The sequence below is a fragment of the Ranitomeya variabilis genome, chromosome 3, assembly GCF_051348905.1.
Source record: "Ranitomeya variabilis isolate aRanVar5 chromosome 3, aRanVar5.hap1, whole genome shotgun sequence".
NCBI classification, from domain to species: Eukaryota; Metazoa; Chordata; class Amphibia; order Anura; family Dendrobatidae; genus Ranitomeya; species Ranitomeya variabilis.
This window is the reverse complement of record NC_135234.1, coordinates 739,182,972-739,206,154: the sequence shown is the minus strand read 5'-3', so window position 1 is coordinate 739,206,154 and position 23,183 is coordinate 739,182,972. Positions and strand designations below refer to the sequence as shown.

At 42.9% G+C, this 23,183-nt stretch overlaps 1 protein-coding gene across 3 annotated transcripts in view; it reads right to left on the bottom strand.

Moving 5' to 3' along the window:
- The window catches only part of ARHGAP42 (Rho GTPase activating protein 42), a 326,179-nt gene extending 304,999 nt beyond the window's left edge, over positions 1-21,180 (bottom strand). The window contains exon 1 of one of the 3 annotated variants that reach the window (XM_077298474.1): positions 21,050-21,180. Coding sequence is in view for 1 of the 3 variants with exons in the window: in XM_077298472.1 (XP_077154587.1) it covers positions 19,874-20,027 (154 nt within the window). In the remaining 2 variants the exon portion in view is untranslated. The other 2 variants (XM_077298472.1, XM_077298473.1) reach the window with 2 other exon arrangements.
- Between the last annotated feature and the right edge of the window lie 2,003 nt (positions 21,181-23,183).

Sequence of the window (23,183 nt, the reverse complement as noted above, 5' to 3'; positions counted from 1 at the left end):
CCACACAGCCTAATAAGTGGCACATCACTGGAATCAAGGTCTCTTTCCCTACATAATGCTATCCTCAGACTGCAGAGCAAAAACCTGCTGACAGATTCCCTTTAATTTAAGATAAGTTCAGAAGAACTGTAGGTGGTCTGGGTGGAATATGGACACTAAAATCCATCCATGTTACAACAAATCGAAAATAGCCTTAATTTGGTACTAAAAGGAACCTGTCACCCTGTGGGCAGCATGGTATAATGCAAATGGGGAAAAGCAGACTGATATATGGGATTGTGCAAAAAGGTTCAGCATAACGTCTACTGATTTATATGCCTGCTCGTTCTAGGCTTAGGAGTCCAGTGGGCGGTCCTATTCAGCAATGTCAAGGGACAGTATAACTAATGCTTGTTAGATTCCCTGCTTTTTCTATGCTTTAGAGTCCAGTGGGGGTCCGACTGAGTGAACGGCAGAAATCTCTGTGTGTACAGTCACAAGGAAGGCTGTTGAACACTAATTAGCACCGCCCACTGGACTCTTAATCATAAAAAACAAATGATTGAAATGCAAGGAATAGCACAGGGTCGCGTACGACCACTTTAAAGGTCTTTTACCATTTGGATAAAGTCACTCTTTCGTAAACAAATCATTGAAGAAAAGCTTTTAATTTTCATCCCGATAAAAGTCGGATTATTTCTCACAGTACCGACAATATATAATCGTGTGATACTGACGACCCAACACTCCGGTTTAAGGACGGCATATAAAGACGTGAGCGAGCTTGGAGCAAGAAAACGTCTTTGCCTTCCATTGAACACAGTAATAAAATGATTCGGGTGGAAAGGATGCCTTAATAGGATTCCTTCATGGTGATTAACTAAGCACATTGGTAAATTATGGAGTCTAAAGCTTGTGAACCAGCAGAAGTCTCAAGGTCATACGCCAGACAAAGTCACTGTAACTCAACTCTTCATACAAGAAAGAAGAGTCAGGAAAGGAGTGATGCATTAAAAAAAAATAATAAAAAATCGACTACACTAAGTTCAGGAGGTCAGCAGGTTACACCCAGGTTTAATCGCAGATCACTCTTGATCCAAGTAGAGGGAGGAATCTGATAAAAGGCGTGCGCCTCCGAAATCTTACTCTAGTCCTTGATTGGAGTTTGGTTTCTGGTGGAAGAAATGCCACACCTTGTCATAAATTAGACGGGCTGTCACAACCCCGCCGCGCCCCTGTTCTGCCCATTTTGGCGGAGTTGAGAGAAACTGGCGGGAAATTGCCAAAAGCTGTAAAATTTTGCCAAAATTTTTGCAACTTTTCAACGCTTTTACGCCACTTAGCTTTGATAAATGGAGCCCTACGTGATCACCTTATGGTCATGGGACCCTTCTAAGGCTGGATTGACAAATATCCATTGTACTAAACTCACAATTTTGAGCCCGAAAGGACTCAACCAAATTCCAACGAATGATGAAACTTATGAAAAAAATAACTCAATGCCATTTTTCTTACTCCTGTGGATGGACCAAAAGCTTACATGAAATGTTTAGCTCCATCCCCCAGACCGGCGCCTGTACCTGTCCGGTACATCAGTTGTTGTTGAAGGCAAGAGGATGAGTTCCTCCATCGGTTTCCATCTTGCATTTGAGATAGATGCCTGACGGAAAGGAGGACACATGCAGTGGGACCCTTAGAAGTTGAGAATCTCCAAAAACAGCTTTAAAATCAAAAACTTGCCTTGTTTAGTGACTTTACTCTATGGGGTGACTCAAAGTTTTCACCGCATTTCTTGAGAAAAAAAAAGCATTAAAAAAAAAGAAAGAAAAAAAAAATCACAACTTTTTTGCACAACACAAGGTTGCTTAAAAAAAAATTGCAACTTCTGACATTTTCAAGTCATTCTCGCCTCTGTTCCGACAAACTGGGGCGAAACGAGGGTGTGATGAACCCCGTCCAACAAATATACGATGCTTGGCGGTGCTTAGTCCAGCACAGCTAAGTAAGATTAGCGGGGAGGCACACATGGTGGCACACATCTCTTAAAGAATCAAGATGCTCCAAAATGTCCCCTCATCGAGGCCGGCGATATAAATCGCCCCGTAGAACTTTTTTCATATGGTTGAATGGTGATTGGTTGAGTCCCTTTTCCAAACGTTTCTGGTGGAACCATTTAATAGGGTATTCCCATCTTTAGAAGTTACGGTATAACCTATCCTTACAGTAGGTGATGACTTGCAGATAGGTGAGGATCCGATTGCTGGGACACCCATCGATTCATAAAACCGGGCGTTGCAGAGCCCTGTTTGAACAGAAAGGGGTCCAGACACTGGCACCACCGCTCCATTCAGCGTTCCTCTTTTTCCGGCAGTCCCACAAAAAGTGAAAGGAGTGGTGGTGAACATGTCCAGCCACCGAGACATTCGCATGTGGTGGTCCTGGTGGTCACACCCTACCGATTAGTAAGATATCACTTAGGCAAAAACTTCTAAAGATGGGAAAAACCCTTTAAATAACAGCAACTAAATGACCCAAAACCCAAATTTGGCAAAAAGAAACTCAAACATAGCAGTGCTATTCACTTCGCGTAAGTAGCTGGGAGCAAAAATTTGTGAACCACTCGAGTATCTTAAAATTGACCCAGTGTCTGTTTAGGTCCAGTTATCCATTTACTAATTTCCTATTGACTCTTAACCTGAGAAAGACATTATGAACATCTGACAAGTCGTAGATCAGTTTAATAGCCAAACTCTTTTTTTTTTTCGGGCTGATGCTCATACCACTGAACGCCAAGTCTCAGCCAACTCTCATGCTAGAACAAGGAAGACTTTTAACGAGCCTACGGCAGGCAGGCATGGCCGGCTCTTCAATTTCTTTCATGATTTTTGAGGCATGAACACAATTTCTCTAATCTTCCCCGAGGAGCAACTGAAATCAAAACAATATCAAGCCTTTTACTGCGGAGCTTGTCAGAGCTCTCTGGTATAATTGGGTGTGACTGACAATTTCTGTGTTTTCCACTATATGTATTTGTCATTTTGCAGCCGCGTTTTGTACATTACACAAGTCCTCGACGTCTCGCGTCAGAACAGGGGCGACTGAATATTGTAAATACTGAAGTCATATTATAAGACATTCGTCCGGCGCATGACCATGCAAAGGCGAGATTTAATTGGATTCCCCTTAGATTTAATAGAAGCCCCTCAGTTTTTTCTAATATCTAATCTGTATCTTCTCCCTTTCAGATTAATTTCATTGATTCTCGTGTTTCCTTGTGCAAATGAGAATAATGATGATCCCTCTACACTGTGACAGCCCTTCAGATATTTGTAGACAGCTATTAAGTCTCCTCTTAGCCTTCTTTTTTGGAGGCTAAACATTCCCAAATCCTTTAACCGTTCATCATAGGACATAGTTTACAGTCCGCTCACCATTGTGGTAGCTCTTCTCTGAACTTGCTCCAGTTTTTCAATGTAGTTTTTAATGCGGTGCCGAGAACTGGACACAGTATTCCAGATAAGGTCTGACCAAGGAGGAGTAGAGGGGGATAATTACTTCACGTGATCTAGACTGTATGCTTCTCTTAATGTATCCTACAACTGCATCTGCCTTTTTTTGCTGCGGCATCACACACAGTTGACTCATGTGCACTCTGTGATCTATTAGTATACCCAAGTCTTTTTCATACGTGCTGTTGCTTAGTTCTATTCCTCCTATTCTGTAGATGTCATCTGCAGCAAAGAAGACTGTGACTATCATAACTGCTGCACCCAGTAAACTAAGTAACACATCCCTGGAGTCAGGGTATCTGTCCCTACCTCATGCTGCTGGTCAGATTACATAGTGAAAAAACTGCTGACATATTGCCTTTCAGCTTACTGGACATTCTGTAACCTGCAGTGTGACTTTTTCACGCCATTAGGCATTACAGCATTTGTCATGGACTTTAATGCAATAGCGTAATATTTAGAAGATATTGATCAATCAAAAGGCAAATACTTTGAAATAAAGTTTCACAGAGAAATTATACAATCCGCTTTAATATAAGTTTATCAATATTATTGAGTCATTTATTAATGCTGATCATGAGCATCAAGGTCCTAAGACCCCACAAAAATAGCTCAACCCATTTCTGCTTAGCGTATCCTTGAGGGCTGAAAGTGAGGTTTATGAACCCAAAAAACTTTCTACTGAATCTGTTCTCTATTGTAATCTCGACTCGAGAGATACAATAAGCTGTGAACTTTCAGACACTGGTTTGAGTGGGTAGTGATGGTTTCAAGATATATATATAAATATATATATATAATATTAATAATTTATTACTCTTTAAATTGAGTCCAACCGATCAACACTAGTAAAAAACGGTGAAAACCTATTATATAAAGTTTATTCCCTTTTAATGTTTATGGGCTCTATCAATCCCAAGAATGAATGGGCCTACATTATATGGACAAAATATTTGAACACAATTATTTATCATTATATTCAGGTTGTGCATTCAGTCCCACTGTCACAGGTGTATAAAATCCAATCCTTGGCCATGCAGTCTGCCTTTAGTAAGGGTATGTGCACACGATGCAGCTGCGGGTCCACAGCAGTTTCCCATGAGTTTACAATACAATGTAAACCTATGGGAAACAAAAAACGCTGTGCACATGCTGCGGAAAAAAACACGCGGAAACGCAGCGGTTTACATTCCGCAGCATGTCACTTCTTTCTTTACAGCTGCTCCTATAGAAAACCGCAGTTGTAAAACCGCAGTGAAATCCGCAGAAAAACCACGGTAAATCCGCAATAAATCTGCAGCAAAATCCGCAGTGGACCATTATACGTGTGCACATAGCCTAATAGTCTCACCTGGTACTTTGGATTCTCTGATCAGCAAGTCAGGATGAGTAATGGGTCTAGACGGATAGCACGTGGATCAGCGAGGACAGGACAGCAGGGTATGCAGGGCCGGGGTAGACAGATAAGTGGAGCAAGAAGTGCTTGATGAAGAAGAGCCACATGTGAATATACAGGAGGGCTATGGTTAATAGCAGAGAAGTATGTCACCAAGAACTTGTTGCAGAGAAATGGTTAACCACATGATAACATTGAAACATTGGTAAACTTGCTTGCAGAGACACAGTTCACACATCATTAGCAGAAATGTATTGGCAAACTGGTGACTTGCTTGCAGAGATGCGGTACCTTGAAAGCAGAGACATAGGCGTGAACAGCACTACGAACAGTGTCAAAAAGTTGGTAATCTGGAATCTTGATTACAAAATGATAGGTGTGAACTACACTTAAATAAGCTAGACTGAGCTTGAAAATAGCATTTGTAGAGAAGTAGAAGTAATAAGTAGCAAAGGAGATAATTAGACACTTAGCTGTGGCTGAGTGAAGTGGAAGAAGCAAATTCCTGACAACTAGAAGTCAAGAAAAATGTTTTCTAAATACTCAGGCACATATGGGTGCCTGAGCCAGCCTTAAAAGGACTTGAGCGATGACGTCAAAGGCACTTGTCAGGATAACATAGTAACCTAGAGAATTATTTGACAAAAGAAAAAGAAAAAAAAAGGGGACGGCACTACCTTCCACTTGGAGACCTACAGCCTCTGTGCACATCAAGTGCTTTCATGCAGAAAAGCAGTCCAAATTCCACCACAAGCTACCAGGTGCTCCTCCAGAAATCACATGAAAATCAATGCACTGCATAAGAAAGGAAGGAGGGCACTCACCGATGTGAAGCTTGACTTTGCTTTATTAAATGTTCATTAAATCATCATGGCCGGGAGAGTAAACAAGGAGCTCCTGTGAGCAGTGTGAAGATGACGGCCGTTTCGCCCTCTCACTGCGCTGGTACAGACCCGTGGAAGCGCAGTGAGAGCGCGAAACGGCCGTCGTCTTCACACTGCTCACAGGAGCTCCTTGTTTACTCTCCCGGCCATGATGTTTTAATGAACATTTAATAAAGCAAAGTCAAGCTTCAGATCAGTGAGTGCCCTCCTTCCTTTCTTATGCAGTGCATTAACCTAGAGAATTAGCCTTAGGGGAAGGAAGCAAGATGTGCTGCTGAAACCAGGACAGGTGAGTAACACTGACATTTGTTGTAAAATGGCTCATTCTCTGAATTCGATAATAGTGCTATAATAGGAGTCAACGTTGTAACAAGTTCTTGACATTTTTTCATCTTAAATCTTCCTCAATCACCTGCGAGTGATATTATTGAGAAGTGAAAGGAACCGCAGCTGCTCAGCCATGAAGTGGAGACCCCGTAACGTTATAGAGTGGGGTCACCGAGTGCTGGAGGGCAGAAAAGTCACCAATTCTCTGCAGAGTCCGGACCTCCTCTTATATTACCACCAGCACAGACACTGCACCCCGCCGGGGGCTTCATGGCCAAGCAGTTACATCTAAGCCTTATAATCACCAAATACAATGCCAAGCGAAAGGATGCAATGGGATGAAATGGAAGCACGATAGGTCATTGGTTAGCCTTGCAGCACTGGAGTACTAGGTTCAAATTCCACCAAGGACACAATCTGCAACATAAGCAAATAAAGTAAATTAAAATAAATAAAGCGGTGGACGGAGTGATGTAAAGCTACCACCAATGGACTCTAGGGCAGTGAACAATTGGTCTGTGCAGTGTCAGATCACACTTCTCTGTCTATAATCTGCTGGACGAGTTTGGGCTCGGTAAATGCCAGGGGAACGTTGCCCACCTGACTGCATCGTGCCACCTCTAGTTTGCTGGAGGAAGGCCAACGCTACGGGCTTGTTATTCGGGGAGTCAGCTTAAGCCCTTAGTTCCATTGAAAGAAAACCTAATGCTTCAGTCCAAGACATTTTGGACAATTATGTGCTTCCAAAATTGTGGGAACGGTTTAAGAAAGGCCCACAGTGCACAAAGCTTGGTCCAGAAAGACATGGTTGGTGAAGTTTGGTTTTGAAGAACATGACCGGCCGCACAGAGAACGGACCTCAACCCCATTGAGCTAGAACAGAGATTGCAAACCCAACCCTCTCGTTCAATATCAGTGTCTGACCTCACAAATGCTCTTCTGGATGAATGGTGAAATATTGCCACAGAAACATTCTGGAATCTTGGAAAAAGCCTTCACACAAAAATGGAAGCTCCAAAGGGGTCCACCATATTAATGCTTATGTATGTAGAATGGGAGATCATGAAAGCTTTGCAGGTGTACTGCTTTGATGTTCATATAGTGTAAGTGCCTCCAGCTTTTACCCTACACAACAGCCTGTCTACTTGTTTTGCTTAGGTATTTTCAAAAATTTCTTAGAAGTGTATGGAGATAACTTCGCATGAAGAGACGGGGCGGTCTGTCCTCAAGACAGGTACTGGTTCAAATGGCGGGACCACACCTATAAGTCATTTATGGAATATCCTGCCATAAACATTTGTGATGAGAAAACCCTTTAAAAAAAACAAAATGGCTCTGCCCAAATGGACAATCAGAAGGGAACAGAGCTTTGCACATAGTGAGGTTATATTATTATACTGTGCATGGGTAATATAAAGCCTTTGTCTCGCAAACTTCTCGGTAAGGAATGCCCGCTAAGTAAAACTAAATGACAGTTAATAGGAACCAGACGTGAACTTTAGCATCCATGATAAACTGGTGACATCTGGACGTCCCTTAGGACTTGTAAACTGCAGAATAAAAACCACAAGTCCAAAAATATTCCGATAGTGTGGGAAAATAAAAGTAATGGCTGTCATAAAGTCATATACTGAATCATATAATAAACAGAGCAAAAAAAAAATGATACAAAAGGTATTCTCCATTGCGTCACTTATGGCTTTATGGTCTTTTGATATGGAATTAATTCAAGTAAATGAGCGTCAGATTATCAAATATTCCGGATTTTGGGGTATTAATGACGTCCATGGATCCGATTCATCCACCAGTTTTCCCAAGACTGTTTGACAGGTTGCCAAATTTTTACACAACTCGATGTGCAAAAATGTAGTGACTTTTGACATTTTTATGCCAGTCCGCTAACTTTTTGAAAAGTTGGTGGAGCTTAGTCAAGAGAGATCATCAAGACTGGCAAGCAAAATGGCAGTCCTGATGAATAAGAGCTTATGACATTTCTGAAATCTCTGCCCGGTCTCTTGTTCCTCCTTTGGGGAAATTCAACAAGATGTTCCCATTTCAGATCTACAGACACAAGTTTCCTACAAGACCAAATTAACTCCATGGTATATTTTTACTAGTGGGAGACACAGGAAACCAAAATAAACTTACACGTCAACAAATAAATCATCATGCAGAGAAAAACAATGGAGCCCAGTAGTGAAGTGCAGGAGAGCTAACCATGACACCACCATGCCGAGCCTGAGGATTGCAATCCGTAATCTGGGAATATATACGAGAGTATATATTTACGTGTGTGTGTGTGTGTGGGTATGTATGAATATTCGTATGTGCATGTATGTATATGTGTAAAACTTTATACATCTGTATTTATAGATATGCGAATATACACAGTCATGGCCAAAAGTGTTGGCACCCTTGAAATTGTTCCAGAAAATGAAATATTTCTCTTAGAAAATTATAGCAATTACACTTTTTGTTATTCACATTTATTTCCTTTGTATGTATTGGAGCAACATAAAAAAAAAATTTAAAGAAAAGAGGGAAAATTGGACATAATTTCACACAAAACCCCAAAAATGGTCCAGGCAAAATTGTTGGCACCCTCAACTTTATATTTGCTTGCATATCCTTTGGAATGAATAACTAAAATCAATCGCTTCCTGTAACCATCAACGAACTTCTTACACCTCTCACCTGGAATTTTGGACAACTCTTGTTTTGCAAACTGCTGTTGGGAGAAGGCACCCTTCAAATACCTGGAGCAAATGTAAGATTTTTCCACAAGTGTTCAATGGTATTTAGATCTGGACCCATTGTTGACCGCTTCAAGACTCTCCAGTGTTTGATTTCCATCCATTTCTGTAGGCTTCTTGAAGTATGTTTGGGGTCATTGTCCGGCTGGAAGACCCATGACCTAGGACGCAAGCCCAGCTTTCTGACACTGGGCACTACATTGCGACCCAAAATCCTTTGACAATCTTCAGATTTCATGATGCATTGAACACAGTTAAGGCAATTAGTGCCAGAGGCAACAAAACAACCTCAAAATATCTTTGAACCTCCACCATATTTGACTGTAGGTACTTGGTCTTTTCTATATAGGCCTCATTCCCTTTTCTGTAAACAGCAGAGTGATATGCTTAACCAAAAAGCTCTGTCTTGGTCTCATCTGTCCACAAGACACTTTCCCATTAATATTGGCTTATTCAAGTACATTTTGGCAAACTGCAGTCTAGCTTTTTTATGTCTCAGCAATGCGGTCCTCCTGGGTCTCCTGCCATAGCGTTTCATTTCATTCAAATGTCGATGGATAGTTTGTGCTGACACTGCTGCACCCTGAGCCTGCAGCACAGCTTTAATTTATTTGGAACTAGTTTGGGGCTGCTTATCCACCATCCGGACTATCCTGCATTGTAACCTTTCATCTATTTTTCTGTGTCATCCACGTCCAGGGAGATTATCTACAATGCCATGGGTAGTAAATTTCTTGATTATATTGCAAACTGTGGACAAAGGAACATTAAGATCTCTGAAGATGGACTTGTAACCTTGAGATTGTTAATACTGTTCAACAATTTGTTCTCAAGACCTCAGACCGTTTTCTTCTCCTTTTTCTGTTCTCCATGCTTTGTGTGACACACAATACAAATAATGAGTCAATCTCTCTGGTTTCAGGTGTGATTGTCAGATATTACTTGCCACAGGTGAGTTTGAGCAAGCATCACATGCTTAAGTTGTTTACCGATAATTTTGGAAAGATACCAAAAATTTTGTCCTTCCCATTTTTGAGGTTTTGTGTGAAATTATGTCCAAGGAAATAAACATGTGTATAACAAAACATGCGTAATTGCAATAATTCTCTGGGATAAATAATTAATTCTCTGGAACAATTTCAAGAGTGCCAACACTTTCGACCATGACTATACAATAGTAGTTTGTATGGATGCACAAGTATATATGTGCATGTTAATATATGTGCATATGTTTATAAATGTATATATCAGTATGTGTATGGATATAAATAGGTATGGGTGTACAGTAAGAATGTATAAGTACGGTATGTTTAGGTGAGTGTGTGTATGTGTGTGCATGTATGTCTGCAAATGTATGTACTGGGCTACACACAGCATTTTTAGCTGTTATCCGGTGTATGGTGTACACCCTACACCAGCAACAATGTGGTTGTCCATCGAGACCCATTCCAAAAAAATTAAAAAAGGGAAGATATACTGTACCCTATTTAATTCTTTACTGCGATTCTCCAAATAGGAAGCTACAGACTAATGTAATTTCCTATATGGTTAAATAAAACAAGATGTGGACACAAAATGGCCAGGCAGAAACCAGAAGAACACACTTTTTGGCCTCAGCCTGGTAAATGTCTATATTTACATTAAAGTATATATGTCAGGAAAAGCTGTCCAGAAATATTTTTGGCCAAGTACACATATATATTATATTATATAAATGTATGTATTTGTATGTTTCTTGATAGGACGATGTATATGTGCACAAAAGGGTATGAGTGTGTGTATAATAGATAGAGCCACGTATGTATTTGTGCAAATGAAGGTATGAGCATGGATAGGAATATGTATGTGTATATGAGCGCATACAGACATGAGGATCTGTGTGAGTAAATATATGAGAGTGTGAATAGAAGTATATATGTGTGCACAAATACTGTCTGTATGTATGGGTAAGGGTATGGGTATGTATGTGTGCACAGATACTGTCTGTATGTATGGGTATGTATGTATGTATGCACAGATACTGTCTGTATGTATGGGTAAAGGTATGAGTGTGTATGTGTGCACAAATACTATCTGTATGCACAAATACTGTCTGTAAGTATGGGTAAGGGTATGAGTATATATGTGTATGTGGCACCCCAGAGTCTGGTTGCCACGGTGACATTGCCTCCCTCTGAAGGCTGATGTCATGCCTGGAAGCAGGAAGAGGTCCCCATGCCAGGTAATACACAGCATGCATCACAATTCCTGCTCCAGGCCAAAAGGGGGAGCTCTAGACCCAACCTCAGGGGAGCTGCTCTCTCTGCTCGGGAGGAGGAGTCAGGGTAGTCTGTTAGGGAGTTAGTGTGGGGAAAGGAGAGAGGAGCATGGACAAGGACTCTGGGGAATTGCATCTGCGTCAGAGCTGGCCCCAAAACAGAGAGCTGACAAGAAGGACGCCAGAGTCCTTGGCTGTGCGGGTGCTGTACGCCCTGACAGCCGAATCTGGAGGGCAGGGAACTGTAAGCTCCCTGGCCACACTGATCACCCGGAGGCAACACAGCAGACCAAGAGCCCGGGGATGCCAGTGAAAAGGCAGTGCCTGTGATAGGCTTGTGCTGTCTGCCATACAGGACAAAGCCAACACGGCGGAGAGAGCCGCAGCTTAGCTACAGGCAGCAGGGACCCGAAAAGGGAGAGCAGCAGGAAGGCCTCCAACCCCACCTGGTAAGGTGGACCCCCTGAATGCTTCCAGGCTAGCCGGACTCCCGCTGTCATCTGTAACTGGTACCCCAGATTGCATGTTCATCTACCAAGAAGTAAAAAGTAAAGAAAACTGTATGTTTCTGCGTCCCTTGCTTATTCTCCGCACCCCAACGTTCACCACCACCTTATCCGCCTGTTTTATCTGCCCTGGGGCCCCGCTCTATCCGTGGGGGGAGCTGTACCATCTTTGCTGCATCACCATCGGCCAAAGTGGACCTGAACCGCAGTGTCGGCCATCCCTTGTCGAACACCACAGGTGGCGTCACGAATCAATCCCAAATAACTTTTCCCTATTATTATTATTATTATTATTTATTGTTATAGCGCCATTTATTCCATGGCGCTTTACAAGTGAGGAGGGGTATACATAATAAAAACAAGTACAATAATCTTGAACAATACAAGTCATAACTGGTACAGGAGGAGAGAGGACCCTGCCCGCGAGGGCTCACAATCCCTATGCATTTTTGTTGCACGCCCAGGGCCACGGAGTCGGGTCACGGCCCCGTGATTTCCCCAAAGAACTGTCCGGCCTGGTTCCGAGTACCCCATGGCCCTGGTGGGCGTCACAAGTGCACAAATACTGTCTGGAAGCATGGGTAACGGTATGTGTATGTATGTGTGCACAAATACTGTCTGGATGGGTATGAGTGTGTATGTGTGCAAATGCATGTAGTAGTAAGTGTATGAATATGAGAAACTTAATTTGTAAGTGTGTAAATACAGGTGTAATTGCTTGCCTAATTATGCATGAGCAGGTGTATAGATATGTGTATGTATGGTGCACAGTAATTAGGGGATGAGCGAATTGATTTACAGGACCCTGATCCAGTGGACGTCATTATTTTTGTAGCTGGCAAACAATAGCCCTGCGAACCGCGTCCTACCTGTTGGTATCTTGCATCCCCGGCTCCTCTTTTCCTTTTTAGATCAGCAATGATGACATCATGGAAGGCTGGCTAATCAATAAGGAGCCAATGATGCCAGCAGGTAGGAGGCGGCACACAGGGCCCCCAAAACGGAATACTGACCAGGGTTCCGAGCATTTATTAGAATATATAGTTGTATGAATATGTTTGTACCTGTAAGTGTATGAATACAGGTATGTGTGCATACAAGTCTGTGGTTTGTATATGATATTAACAGCTGATTTTTTTGGCTTCGATATTTGTTGATCAGTGTAACCTTCATCACGGGTCACTTCCCAAAGATGAGAAAAAGTAATCTCCAGCTCCTTTCCGTGAAGCGACAAACTTTCAGTAAAATGCTTTCTATAAACCCATAGGCAAACCATGGAAATCTGATCCTGAGCTTGGAGAAACCCAACGATTACCTTGAGCACATTGTTTTTTTCTAACTTTATCTTGTGACTCATGCAAACATTCCTCCTGGCCAGGACATCACATGGAAGAAGAAAACAAAGTTATGTCTGACAGTCTGAGTACAGCAGAAGCCAGAAATCTATTCAATATGACAGTGGACCCATAAAAAGTCCTAAGGATCATCTCTAAAATTTCCATTCCGAAATCCATACAGAAGCCCACCGAGGGCTTTGGTTCTGTAATAGAGACCTATACGTACTCCATATATGTGTCACCATAAAGGGTGCATTCTCTTTAAGGCCCTATAACATGCACAGACACAACACTTTAGACTTTGGCCAATTTTCTTACTCTAAACGTCAATCTGGGGCCCGGGAATATGATCTTGACGTCAGTTAAAACCATACAAAAAGCTGATTGACATCACAGCTACATAAAACCCTCTACTGTACTTTGATATTTCTCCAACTTCCAATCAAGGTAGCCTACGAAATTTTCAAGTCGGATCCTATATGAAAAAAAATTGTGACATGGTGCACCGAACATTGATTGCTTACGAGAATGAATACCTCCTAAGGGTTCATTCACAAGTCAGTTTTTCTCGTAGGGTGCTACCTGTGCTTTTCAAGAATAAAGCAGTTCTGATGTCGGTGATTTTTTTTCAAAACGGCGGTCCTGGCAAAATTGTGGACTAATGTTAGATTTTGATCAGAATGGTAGATCAAAATCGGCAATCGTTTCGTGAAAAAAAAAAAATGGGACAGCCCCCATGCTGTCTACGTACTAAACATCTTTTGCTGACTACTAGATAAGAGAAGGGAGATAATTTTTTTGTTTGTTTATTTCTCAGCCAAGAAAAATTGGTGAAATTTTCACCAAACTCTGATGGTAAAAACTGACACATCGAACTCTGATCATCAGACACTCTGATAAAAAAAAAAGACTGATGAAACTCGGACCAACTTCCTCGTACAAGATAATCACTGATGTCTGAATGATCCCTTACATAGAATTTCATGGCGCCTGTGCAGCAGCCTACGGAGGTTGTGCCGGCATGCATGAAAATGTAGAGGGATGGACAATGCTCTGGAGGAACGTATAAGCTTCTACCCTATACGTACGACCTAGTTAAAGTCATAAAGAGCATTGTTATGAAACGTGACTGCGGTTTGTAACTATAACCCAATTACCGGGTCATCTGAACTACAATGGTCTGCGTGGAGCCAGGAATAACAATCCGGTCCGTTACTTATATTTATTTTAATATACTTTTAGCAGGAAACATAAATGGGGATCAAATTAGTATAAACCAGTATAATCCAGGATACATCAAGGAGGCAGACAAAAACAGGCTGATGGAATTAATAAGAAAATGACTATGCCCTACAGGACTGTCTAGAGATTCTGAAAAATAACAGGCAAGAACGGATATGAGAATACTATACTTATTATATTATAGAATCTATACATACATGCTTAATAGTGATGACCGAACGTGCTCAGATATGGTGTTATCCGCCATGCTCGGGTGCTAACCGGGTGTCTTCGGCGTGCTCGAAAAATGGGTTCCAGTCCAAGTGGCTGCATGTCTCATGGATTATCGACAGGCGCCAATGTCAGACTGATGAACATTGGGACCCCGGAGGATTTGATTCTGAGGGCCCACCTTTCTCCCCCACTGAAGAGCCCCCCCTAGAACTCTCCTGAAGGAGAAGCCAGGGCCCTACGGAGGATTCTCCGGTTCTCTGGTGGGCCAGTCTAACCCTGACAGGCGCAACACATGCAGGGATTGCCTAACAAACAGGAAGTCCATGCATGTGTTGAGGCTGTGTTGACTATGCCACGCACAACAAGCGGATTTTTCAAACAGCTGATTGGTAGGGATGACGAGGTTTGGACCGCCACCAATCTGATATTGGTGGTCTGTCCTGAGGAGGATAGGTCAGTGCTGATTCTGCAGGCAGGGAGAGGAGTGTTCGGGTGGATAGTACACCCTCTGACTATCGCCCGCGTTTGAACCCAGCCCAATGAATTAAATGAGACAGCGAAATAATTGAATTGTTGATCATAATAGGTAAAATTACCTTGTCTAAAGAAGGCCCCGCCGTCTGACTGTATTCGTATTCTGCAAGCGCAAAGCAGAAAAACTCCGAACACATCAGGGAGAGCGAAAAAGGATTTCATTATTACAAGCAGAAGGCCATGAAAGTGGAGCAGTGATTAAAGGAAATCTTACAAACGTAAAAAAAAAAAATGTAAATGGGAACCATACGAATGGTGTTCATATATGGCGCTTGTAGTACCTGTGGGTGCGGTTAACCCTTCACTTTCTTTCCCAGAGTAAAACAGAAACACAAATTCCCTGCTCACGTAAATCACAAGATGCTGTCCTCAAAGCAGTTAGGACCCCTGCCCTCAATTAATTACCAGTTCCCACAGGCAGCAGAGGAAGGAGCCCATTGTCCCAAATGAGGATTGTGTAAATAATGCAAAGAATTTACAGCAGAGTCTGCAAGCTGGCGATATAAATAAGTGCCCCCCATTTTACATACAATTTATAGAACTGGTGTCGTGTTATGGAGCAGAGGAACCATAGTCCTCCCTAGGCACCGGTGTACTTTTGAACCTATGACAGTGTAATTACACCATTCATAATGCACACAGTGATGTCACAGTACAGGGATAATACACACAGTGAAGTCACAGTACAGGGATAATACACACAGTGATGTCACCATACAGGGAAACTACACAAAGTGATGTCACAGTCCAGGGATAATACACACGGTGATGTCACAGTACAGGGATAATACACCCAGTGATGTCACAGTCCAGGGATAATACACACAGTGATGTCACAGTACAGGGAAACTACACAAAGTGATGTCACAGTACAGGGATAATACACACGGTGATGTCACAGTACAGGGAAACTACACAAAGTGATGTCACAGTACAGGGATAATACACACAGTGATGTCACAGTACAGGGATAATACACACAGTGATGTCACAGTACAGGGATAATACACACAGTGATGTCACAATACAGGGATAATACACACAGTGATGTCACAATACAGGGATAATACAGTGTCAAAGAAGTAGTACAAACATTACAAGGTCCAATAGAGAACACCATTCATTTTTTATATGACATGTAACTATATTAGGAGTCCAATCAACACAGAATCATAATACCGTACATCCTTATTCTTGTCAAATTTACAATTTGGGCAAGAAATATCAGGGTGATTAGTAAAACTCGAACAGAAAACATTTTTAATTACTTCCCAATAGAAGCACTAACGATTTTATATAATTTTTTTAAAGCCAATTTTACAGGGAACCTGACAGCTGGTTCATGCTGCCTACAATCCGGAGACATGAACCATGGTCAGTCTCGGTCATTTCAGGCAGGTAAGTTTTGATTTGAAACGCTGCGGCTTTACAAAGAAAACACACATCTTACACCGAGCCGGGGACTACGCCGCACGGGTGACTAGTCCAAGAGGCTGCTCTCTGGCCGTTTCATCCCGCCCCAGGCTCGTTGAGTGACAGGTGTACGTCACAAGGGGAACAGGTGGGTAGAAGCCGGTCTTTTAGGGCCACGGTCACACATTCTGTATGTAACATCAGGTATTTGTTAGCCAAAATCAGGAGTGAAACAATCAGAGGAAAAGTGTAATGGAAACACGTCGCCACCACTTCTGGATTTATTTCCCACTCCTGGTGATAGCCCCATAGAGATTTTTTATTTTTTTTGCATGTAATGAAAAACTGTTGGAGGAAAGTCTTAGGCCTGAGGTTAAAAATGCAAAAAAAAAAAAAAAATGTCCAATGAATTGTGAAGAATGTCAGCCCCTTCCTGGGAGATGGAGCCCTGAGGCCAGAACTCCTCTGACAGCTGGATCAGATTACATTACAAAAGCTTCTGTATCCTGGAGGGGTAATCTCTGCCCACACAGTCCAGGCAGGGGCCACAGACACGAAGATAAACTGCACAAGGGACAACTTGCAAGATTTTTACACGATGAAAACATTTTGTTCGTAAAAATTGTCTTTATCAATAAAGTTGGGCAGACAAACAGTGAAACCGCTGCCAATGACAACCAATGACAACATCTTCTGTTTCATAATACGGAGCGGGAAAATGAAAGCTGGCATCTGGTTGCTATGGGCAACAACTCCAGTTTTTAACACAAAATCGTAGCCGGTTTATAACCGATTTGGATTTTAGTGAACAGGATCTAAAAATCAGTAAAATAAAGGCCTATCCTGACTGCGTTCACACTGAATTATGTATTTATTATTATTATTTATCTTAGGCCACGTTCACACGTTCAGTATTTGGTCAGTATTTTACCTCAGGGAGTGGAACAATCAGAGGTAAAGTATAATAGAAACCCGTCACCACTTCTGTATTTATCACCCACTCCTGGTTTTGGCTTACAGATACTGAGGTAAAATACTGACCGAATACTGAAAGTGTGAATGTGGCCATAGTCCGATAATCAGCAAAAGAGGCGAACACTCATTTCTGATTATCATCCTGTGTAAACATGTAGACGATCACCTGACAAATGACCAAAGCGCACGTTCGTCAAGTGATTGGCGCATTTATGTCAGCAGTAAAATCATCGTTATCAGCAGCACATTACTCGCTGAACAGAAGATGCGCTGCTGACAGCTTCATGTTGTACGCGGACAGACTGTTAAAGTAGTATCCCAATCTCCAAGATCCTATCCCAATATATAGTAGGTGTAATAATAATAATATTAGCAAATAACTCTAATTAGAAATGCAGTATAGTCCTCCTGATTCACTATGTTGCTTATCATGTACAGGGCATTGCAGTAGTTTAGGTATCCATGGTTACGACCACTAACCGGTAACTAACTGTCACTATGAGTGGTTGTAACCATGGATGCAATACCCTGCATATGGGGTAACCAGAAGAACTATACTACATTTCTAATTGATGGGGTATTGCTAATATTATTACATCTACTACACATTGGGATAGGATCTTGGAGATGGGAATACTCTAAGTTCCTCCTCATACATGTATAAACAGGCCATTAACCAGGTACTGATTGATCATTAACTGACCAATAATGACCCATCTAAAGCGGCTGGAACATACTTTCCAGCAGTTTTCCCTTCAGACCCTGGAGAACAGAAAGCTGCGCCAGTTTATAATATAATGCGCTATGAAGTGATATTTCCATCACAGTATCGTCCTGTCCACGACATGAGACGTCATGATGAACTCAAGTTTCCTGCCTTCAGTTCAATGGCCAATACATGAGGGGGCAATTCATTAAAGTGTTTACAATACAAGCATAGGCACTAGTGATGAGCGAACGTGCTGGGATAAGGTGTTATCTGAGCATGCTCGGGTGCTAACCGAGGGTCTTCGGAGTGCTCGAAAAATATGTTCCAGTCCCCGCTGTTCGACAGACGCAACACATGCAGGGATTGTCTAACAAACAGGCATTTTTTGCAGCCCTTTGATAGGACATTGCCTACTTTGGAGAAGATTCAAAAGGAGTGACATTCAACTATTTTTCCCACCAGGGCATTTTTCAAAGCCTCTTGAGAGAAAAAAAAGAAGAAGAAGAAACAAACAGTCAAAATACTCCTCGTATGTAGAGCTAAGCACATTTCCAATAGAAATTAATAGGAAAAGTTTTCCAGGTGTTTTGGAGTGAATATTTTTTATGCTTTTCCAGCAGGGCAGCTGTACATTGCCTCTCCTGCAAAGGTCTTATAATCTGATACCCCAAGTAAAACAAGCTTTGAAATTCTGCCACGAAGACCCTCGATGTACCACACAGACATACAGGTACCTATGTCAGCCATTGACCCCCATTGTAAAAAAATATGGGAAAGCTTAGCAAACTATGCATACTGACCCAGCACATGGCAAAAAGGCTCTGTTTTGGAAAATGTTTATTGGGCAGCACAGTGGCTCAGTGGTTAGCACAATTGCTCTGGGGACCTGGGTTCAAATCCCACCAAAGACAATAACGAGTTTGTATGTTCTCCCCGTGTTTGTGTCGGTTTCCTCCCACGCTCCAAAGACAGACTGATAGGGAATCTAGATTGTGAGCCCCGATGGGGGCAGTGATGATCATGTCTGTAAAGTGTTGTGGAATATGATGGCGCTTTATTAGCAAATCATAACAATAATTGCTTTGGTAAGCATATTGGGGGTATTCTTGACCTGATGACAATATGAAGTGTTAAAACCCCTAATGTGAACATCTATGACCCTCTTCAAATTGAATGACAATGTTGCGCCTGTCGAAAAGCCGGGGACTTGAACATATTTTTTCGTGCACACCGAAGACACTCTGTTAGCACCTGAGCATGCTCAGATAACACCTTACCCAGCACATTCGCTCATCACTATCGCCGAAGACTCGGTCCAAGGAAAAAGTCAGACTTGCTTTACCCCATAGATCATATGTACGACTGCGATCCGCGGCCGAGAAAGTTGCTCGTGTGCACCAGCCATTGGTCATATTCAGCAGCTTACAAAAGTTCTGCAAGGAAAAGTTGAAGACTTCTACAGAGGACAGTGACTCCATTTTTCACACCACTAGTCTATGTGTCGATATATTAGAAAACACGCCACCATGATTCCCGCAAACTTTCTTGGCAAAGAAAATGTATCAGTCAGTGCTATATAAATAAATACATAAGAAAATAATAAACAATGTAAACAACAAGCAGATCTCAGCACGTCTAGGACTAGATTTGGCATCCAAGAGATTCTGCAGCAGCTACACAAGTAGAAATATCTACAAAACTGACCAAGAAGCCATACAAAATACATATCCTACCCCAAGACACCCAGACACTCCGGCTTCTAACTTTTCCCCAGCAATTTTCTGAATGCAAAGTCTTCAATAACAAGCTTGCTGCGACTTGTCAGACCTGGGTACTTACTTCTCAAGGCTCCCACCAGCATGTTCCCATCTTTAATCAACTCCTTAATAAACTTATTGGTCCTTTCCAGTTCAATTTCATGACATTTGAGCCTTTCCCTGAAGTCTGGACTATCCAAGCAGGAATCACTGAACTCCAGAGTGGGGAGTCCCATTGTAAGTAAGGAGCCTTAGATCCTTGGAGGGAAGAAATCTTCTTGCAGAGTTTTTTCTTGGGGGGGAAGTTGTACTTCCTTAGATCCCAGCAGAGTGAAGAATCAGAGCCTGCACAGCAATGGTGCTGGGGGAGATCTGCAGCCTGTGTCACCCTGCTGCATTGTCCCAGTGATCAGGACACAAGGCTGCTGCTTCTTGCTGCTGCTGCACAGAGGAAACTCAAGTTTTCAGACATTTCCGGCAGATCTGACTCTTTCTTAGCCTCTTCCCCCTCCCTTCAGCACAAAGTAGTCAGGGCTGATCAATGCTGCTAAACTCTGATCCCAATAGATCCCCCCCCACCCACTGTTCTCCTGCCACACAGGGACTCCCAGCAAGGTCACACTCAGGTCACCCTACATTCCTAGATAAACTACAGTCTGCACCCCCCCTCTGTCCTGGATTCCTCCTAAACTGCAGGGAAATAGGAAGAAGATTGCAAGAAGAATCCTTGGAGCTGGGAAAATGCTGATGACATCACCCCGAGCTGTGGCTGCAGTTATTACATAGGAAACTCAGATCACATGTAGAGCTGCACAAACTTTTTTATTTGTAAAAGAATTGGAAACTTGAGAAGTTTGTCTCTAGAGCGCCATCTGTAGGTAGAACTGGAAATAACCGGAGCTAGAGCTACATTGTATCAGTGAAGCAGGTGGCTTGGGGGGACTAGGAGGAGTGTGTAACATATAACATTGTAAAAATGAGAAGAAAAAACATTGAGCATTGTTTTATTTATTAAGGATGATCAATATAAAAGGTTTCAAAATAATACAAAAAAATGGGACTAAAAATGTAAACATCCATGAGGATATTTGAGCCTTGGCCCAAATGCAGGGACTTAATAACATTCACACACTTATGACCTATGGGATTCCAGAGAGTTTTGGGACTGTATAGAGTTCTGATCTGGAGTCTGGCTCTGAAATGGTGTCACATCTCCTCTGGGACGTGCACCTGTCCCTGGGTATGTCCGTTAGCATACCTCCCAACCGTCCCGATTTCAGCGTGACAGTCCCGCTTTGGCACCGGGGTCCCGCTGTCCCGCTTCGGGCATTTAAAATCCCGAATTTGCGGCCGCCGGTGAAGCCCCGCCCACTTCCGGGACGTAGAGAGAGCCCGATTAGGTTTGTGGCTGTTTTTTTTTTCTTATACATGCTGGGTCTCCTCCCGACCGATCCCTCCCCCGCCCCCGCCCCCACCCCGCCCCCTGTGTGTGCGGCGCTGCCACGCTGAGGAAGAGAGCCAGCAGCGATCAAGATGAGAGGTCAGCGACTCACTACCTGAGGTGTGTGCACAGAGCTCCGGCGTCTCCTGCTCTTAGCTGCTATCCCGGCAGAGAAGGAGAGACGGGGGAGGTGCCGGGACAGTGCAGAGCTGTGAGCAGCCGGAGAAACTGAAGAGCTGCAGTGCACATGGACAGATCAGCCGCCCCTGCACCACAGAGGAGATTGTGTGTGTGTGATGTGTGTGTGTGTGTGTGAGATGTGTGATGCTGCATTTGTGTGTGTGTCATGTGTGTATGAGGTATCTGGTGTGTGTGATGGCTGGGTGTGTGTGTGATGGCTGGGTGTGTGTGTGATGGCTGGGTGTGTGTGTGTGTGTGATGGCTGGGTGTGTGTGTGTGATGGCTGAGTGTGTGTGTGTGATGGCTGGGTGTGTGTGTGTGTGTGATGGCTGGGTGTGTGTGATGGCTGCATGTGTGTGATGGCTGCGTGTGTGTGTGTGTGATGGCTGCGTGTGTGTGTGTGTGTGATGGCTGCGTGTGTGATGGCTGCGTGTGTGTGTGATGGCTGCGTGTGTGTGTGTGATGGCTGCGTGTGTGTGATGACTGCGTGTGTGTGTGATGACTGCGTGTTTGTGTGATGGCTGTGTGTGTGTGTGTGATGGCTGCGTGTGTGTGTGATGACTGCGTGTGTGTGTGATGGCTGTGTGTGTGTGTGATGGCTGCATGTGTGATGCATTTGTGTCAAAGCTGCATGTGTTTGTGAGCTGCGTTTGTGATGCTGCGTGTGTATGTGTGATACTGTGTGTGTGTGATGCTGCATGTGTGTGAGCTGCGTGCCTGTATGTCATTATACAGTATGGAGAACTGTGGCCATAATACAGTATGGAGCATCATGTGCGGTCATTATACAGTATGGAGCATCATGTGCGGTCATTATACAATATGGAGCATCATGTGCAGCCAGTATACAGTATGGAGCATCATGTGTGGTCATTATACAATATGGAGCATCATGTGCAGTCATTATACAGTAAGGAGCATCATGTGCAGCCAGTATACAGTATGGAGCATCATGTGCGGTCATTATACAATATGGAGCATCATGTGTGGTCATTATACTGTATGGAGCATCATGTGCAGTCATTATACAGTATGGAGCATCATGTGTGGTCATTATACAGTATGGAGCATCATGTGCAGCCAGTATACAGTATGGAGCATCATGTGCGGTCATTATACAATATGGAGCATCATGTGTGGCCATTATACAGTATGGAGCATCATGTGTGTTCATTATACAGTATGGAGCATCATGTGCAGCCAGTATACAGTATGGAGCATCATGTGCGGTCATTATACAATATGGAGCATCATGTGCAGTCATTATACAGTATGGAGCATCATGTGCAGCCAGTATACAGTATGGAGCATCATGTGCGGTCATTATACAGTATGGAGCATCATGTGCGGTCATTATACAGTATGGAGCATCATGTGCGGCCAGTATACAGTATGGAGCATCATGTGCGGTCATTATACAGTATGGAGCATCATGTGCGGTCATTATACAATATGGAGCATCATGTGTGGCCATTATACAGTATGGAGCATCATGTGTGTTCATTATACAGTATGGAGCATCATATGCAGCCAGTATACAGTATGGAGCATCATGTGCGGTCATTATACAATATGGAGCATCATGTGCAGTCATTATACAGTATGGAGCATCATGTGCAGCCAGTATACAGTATGGAGCATCATGTGCGGTCATTATACAATATGGGGCATCATGTGCGGTCATTATACAGTATGGAGCATCATGTGCGGTCATTATACAGTATGGAGCATCATGTGCGTTCATTATACAGTATGGAGCATCATGTGCGGC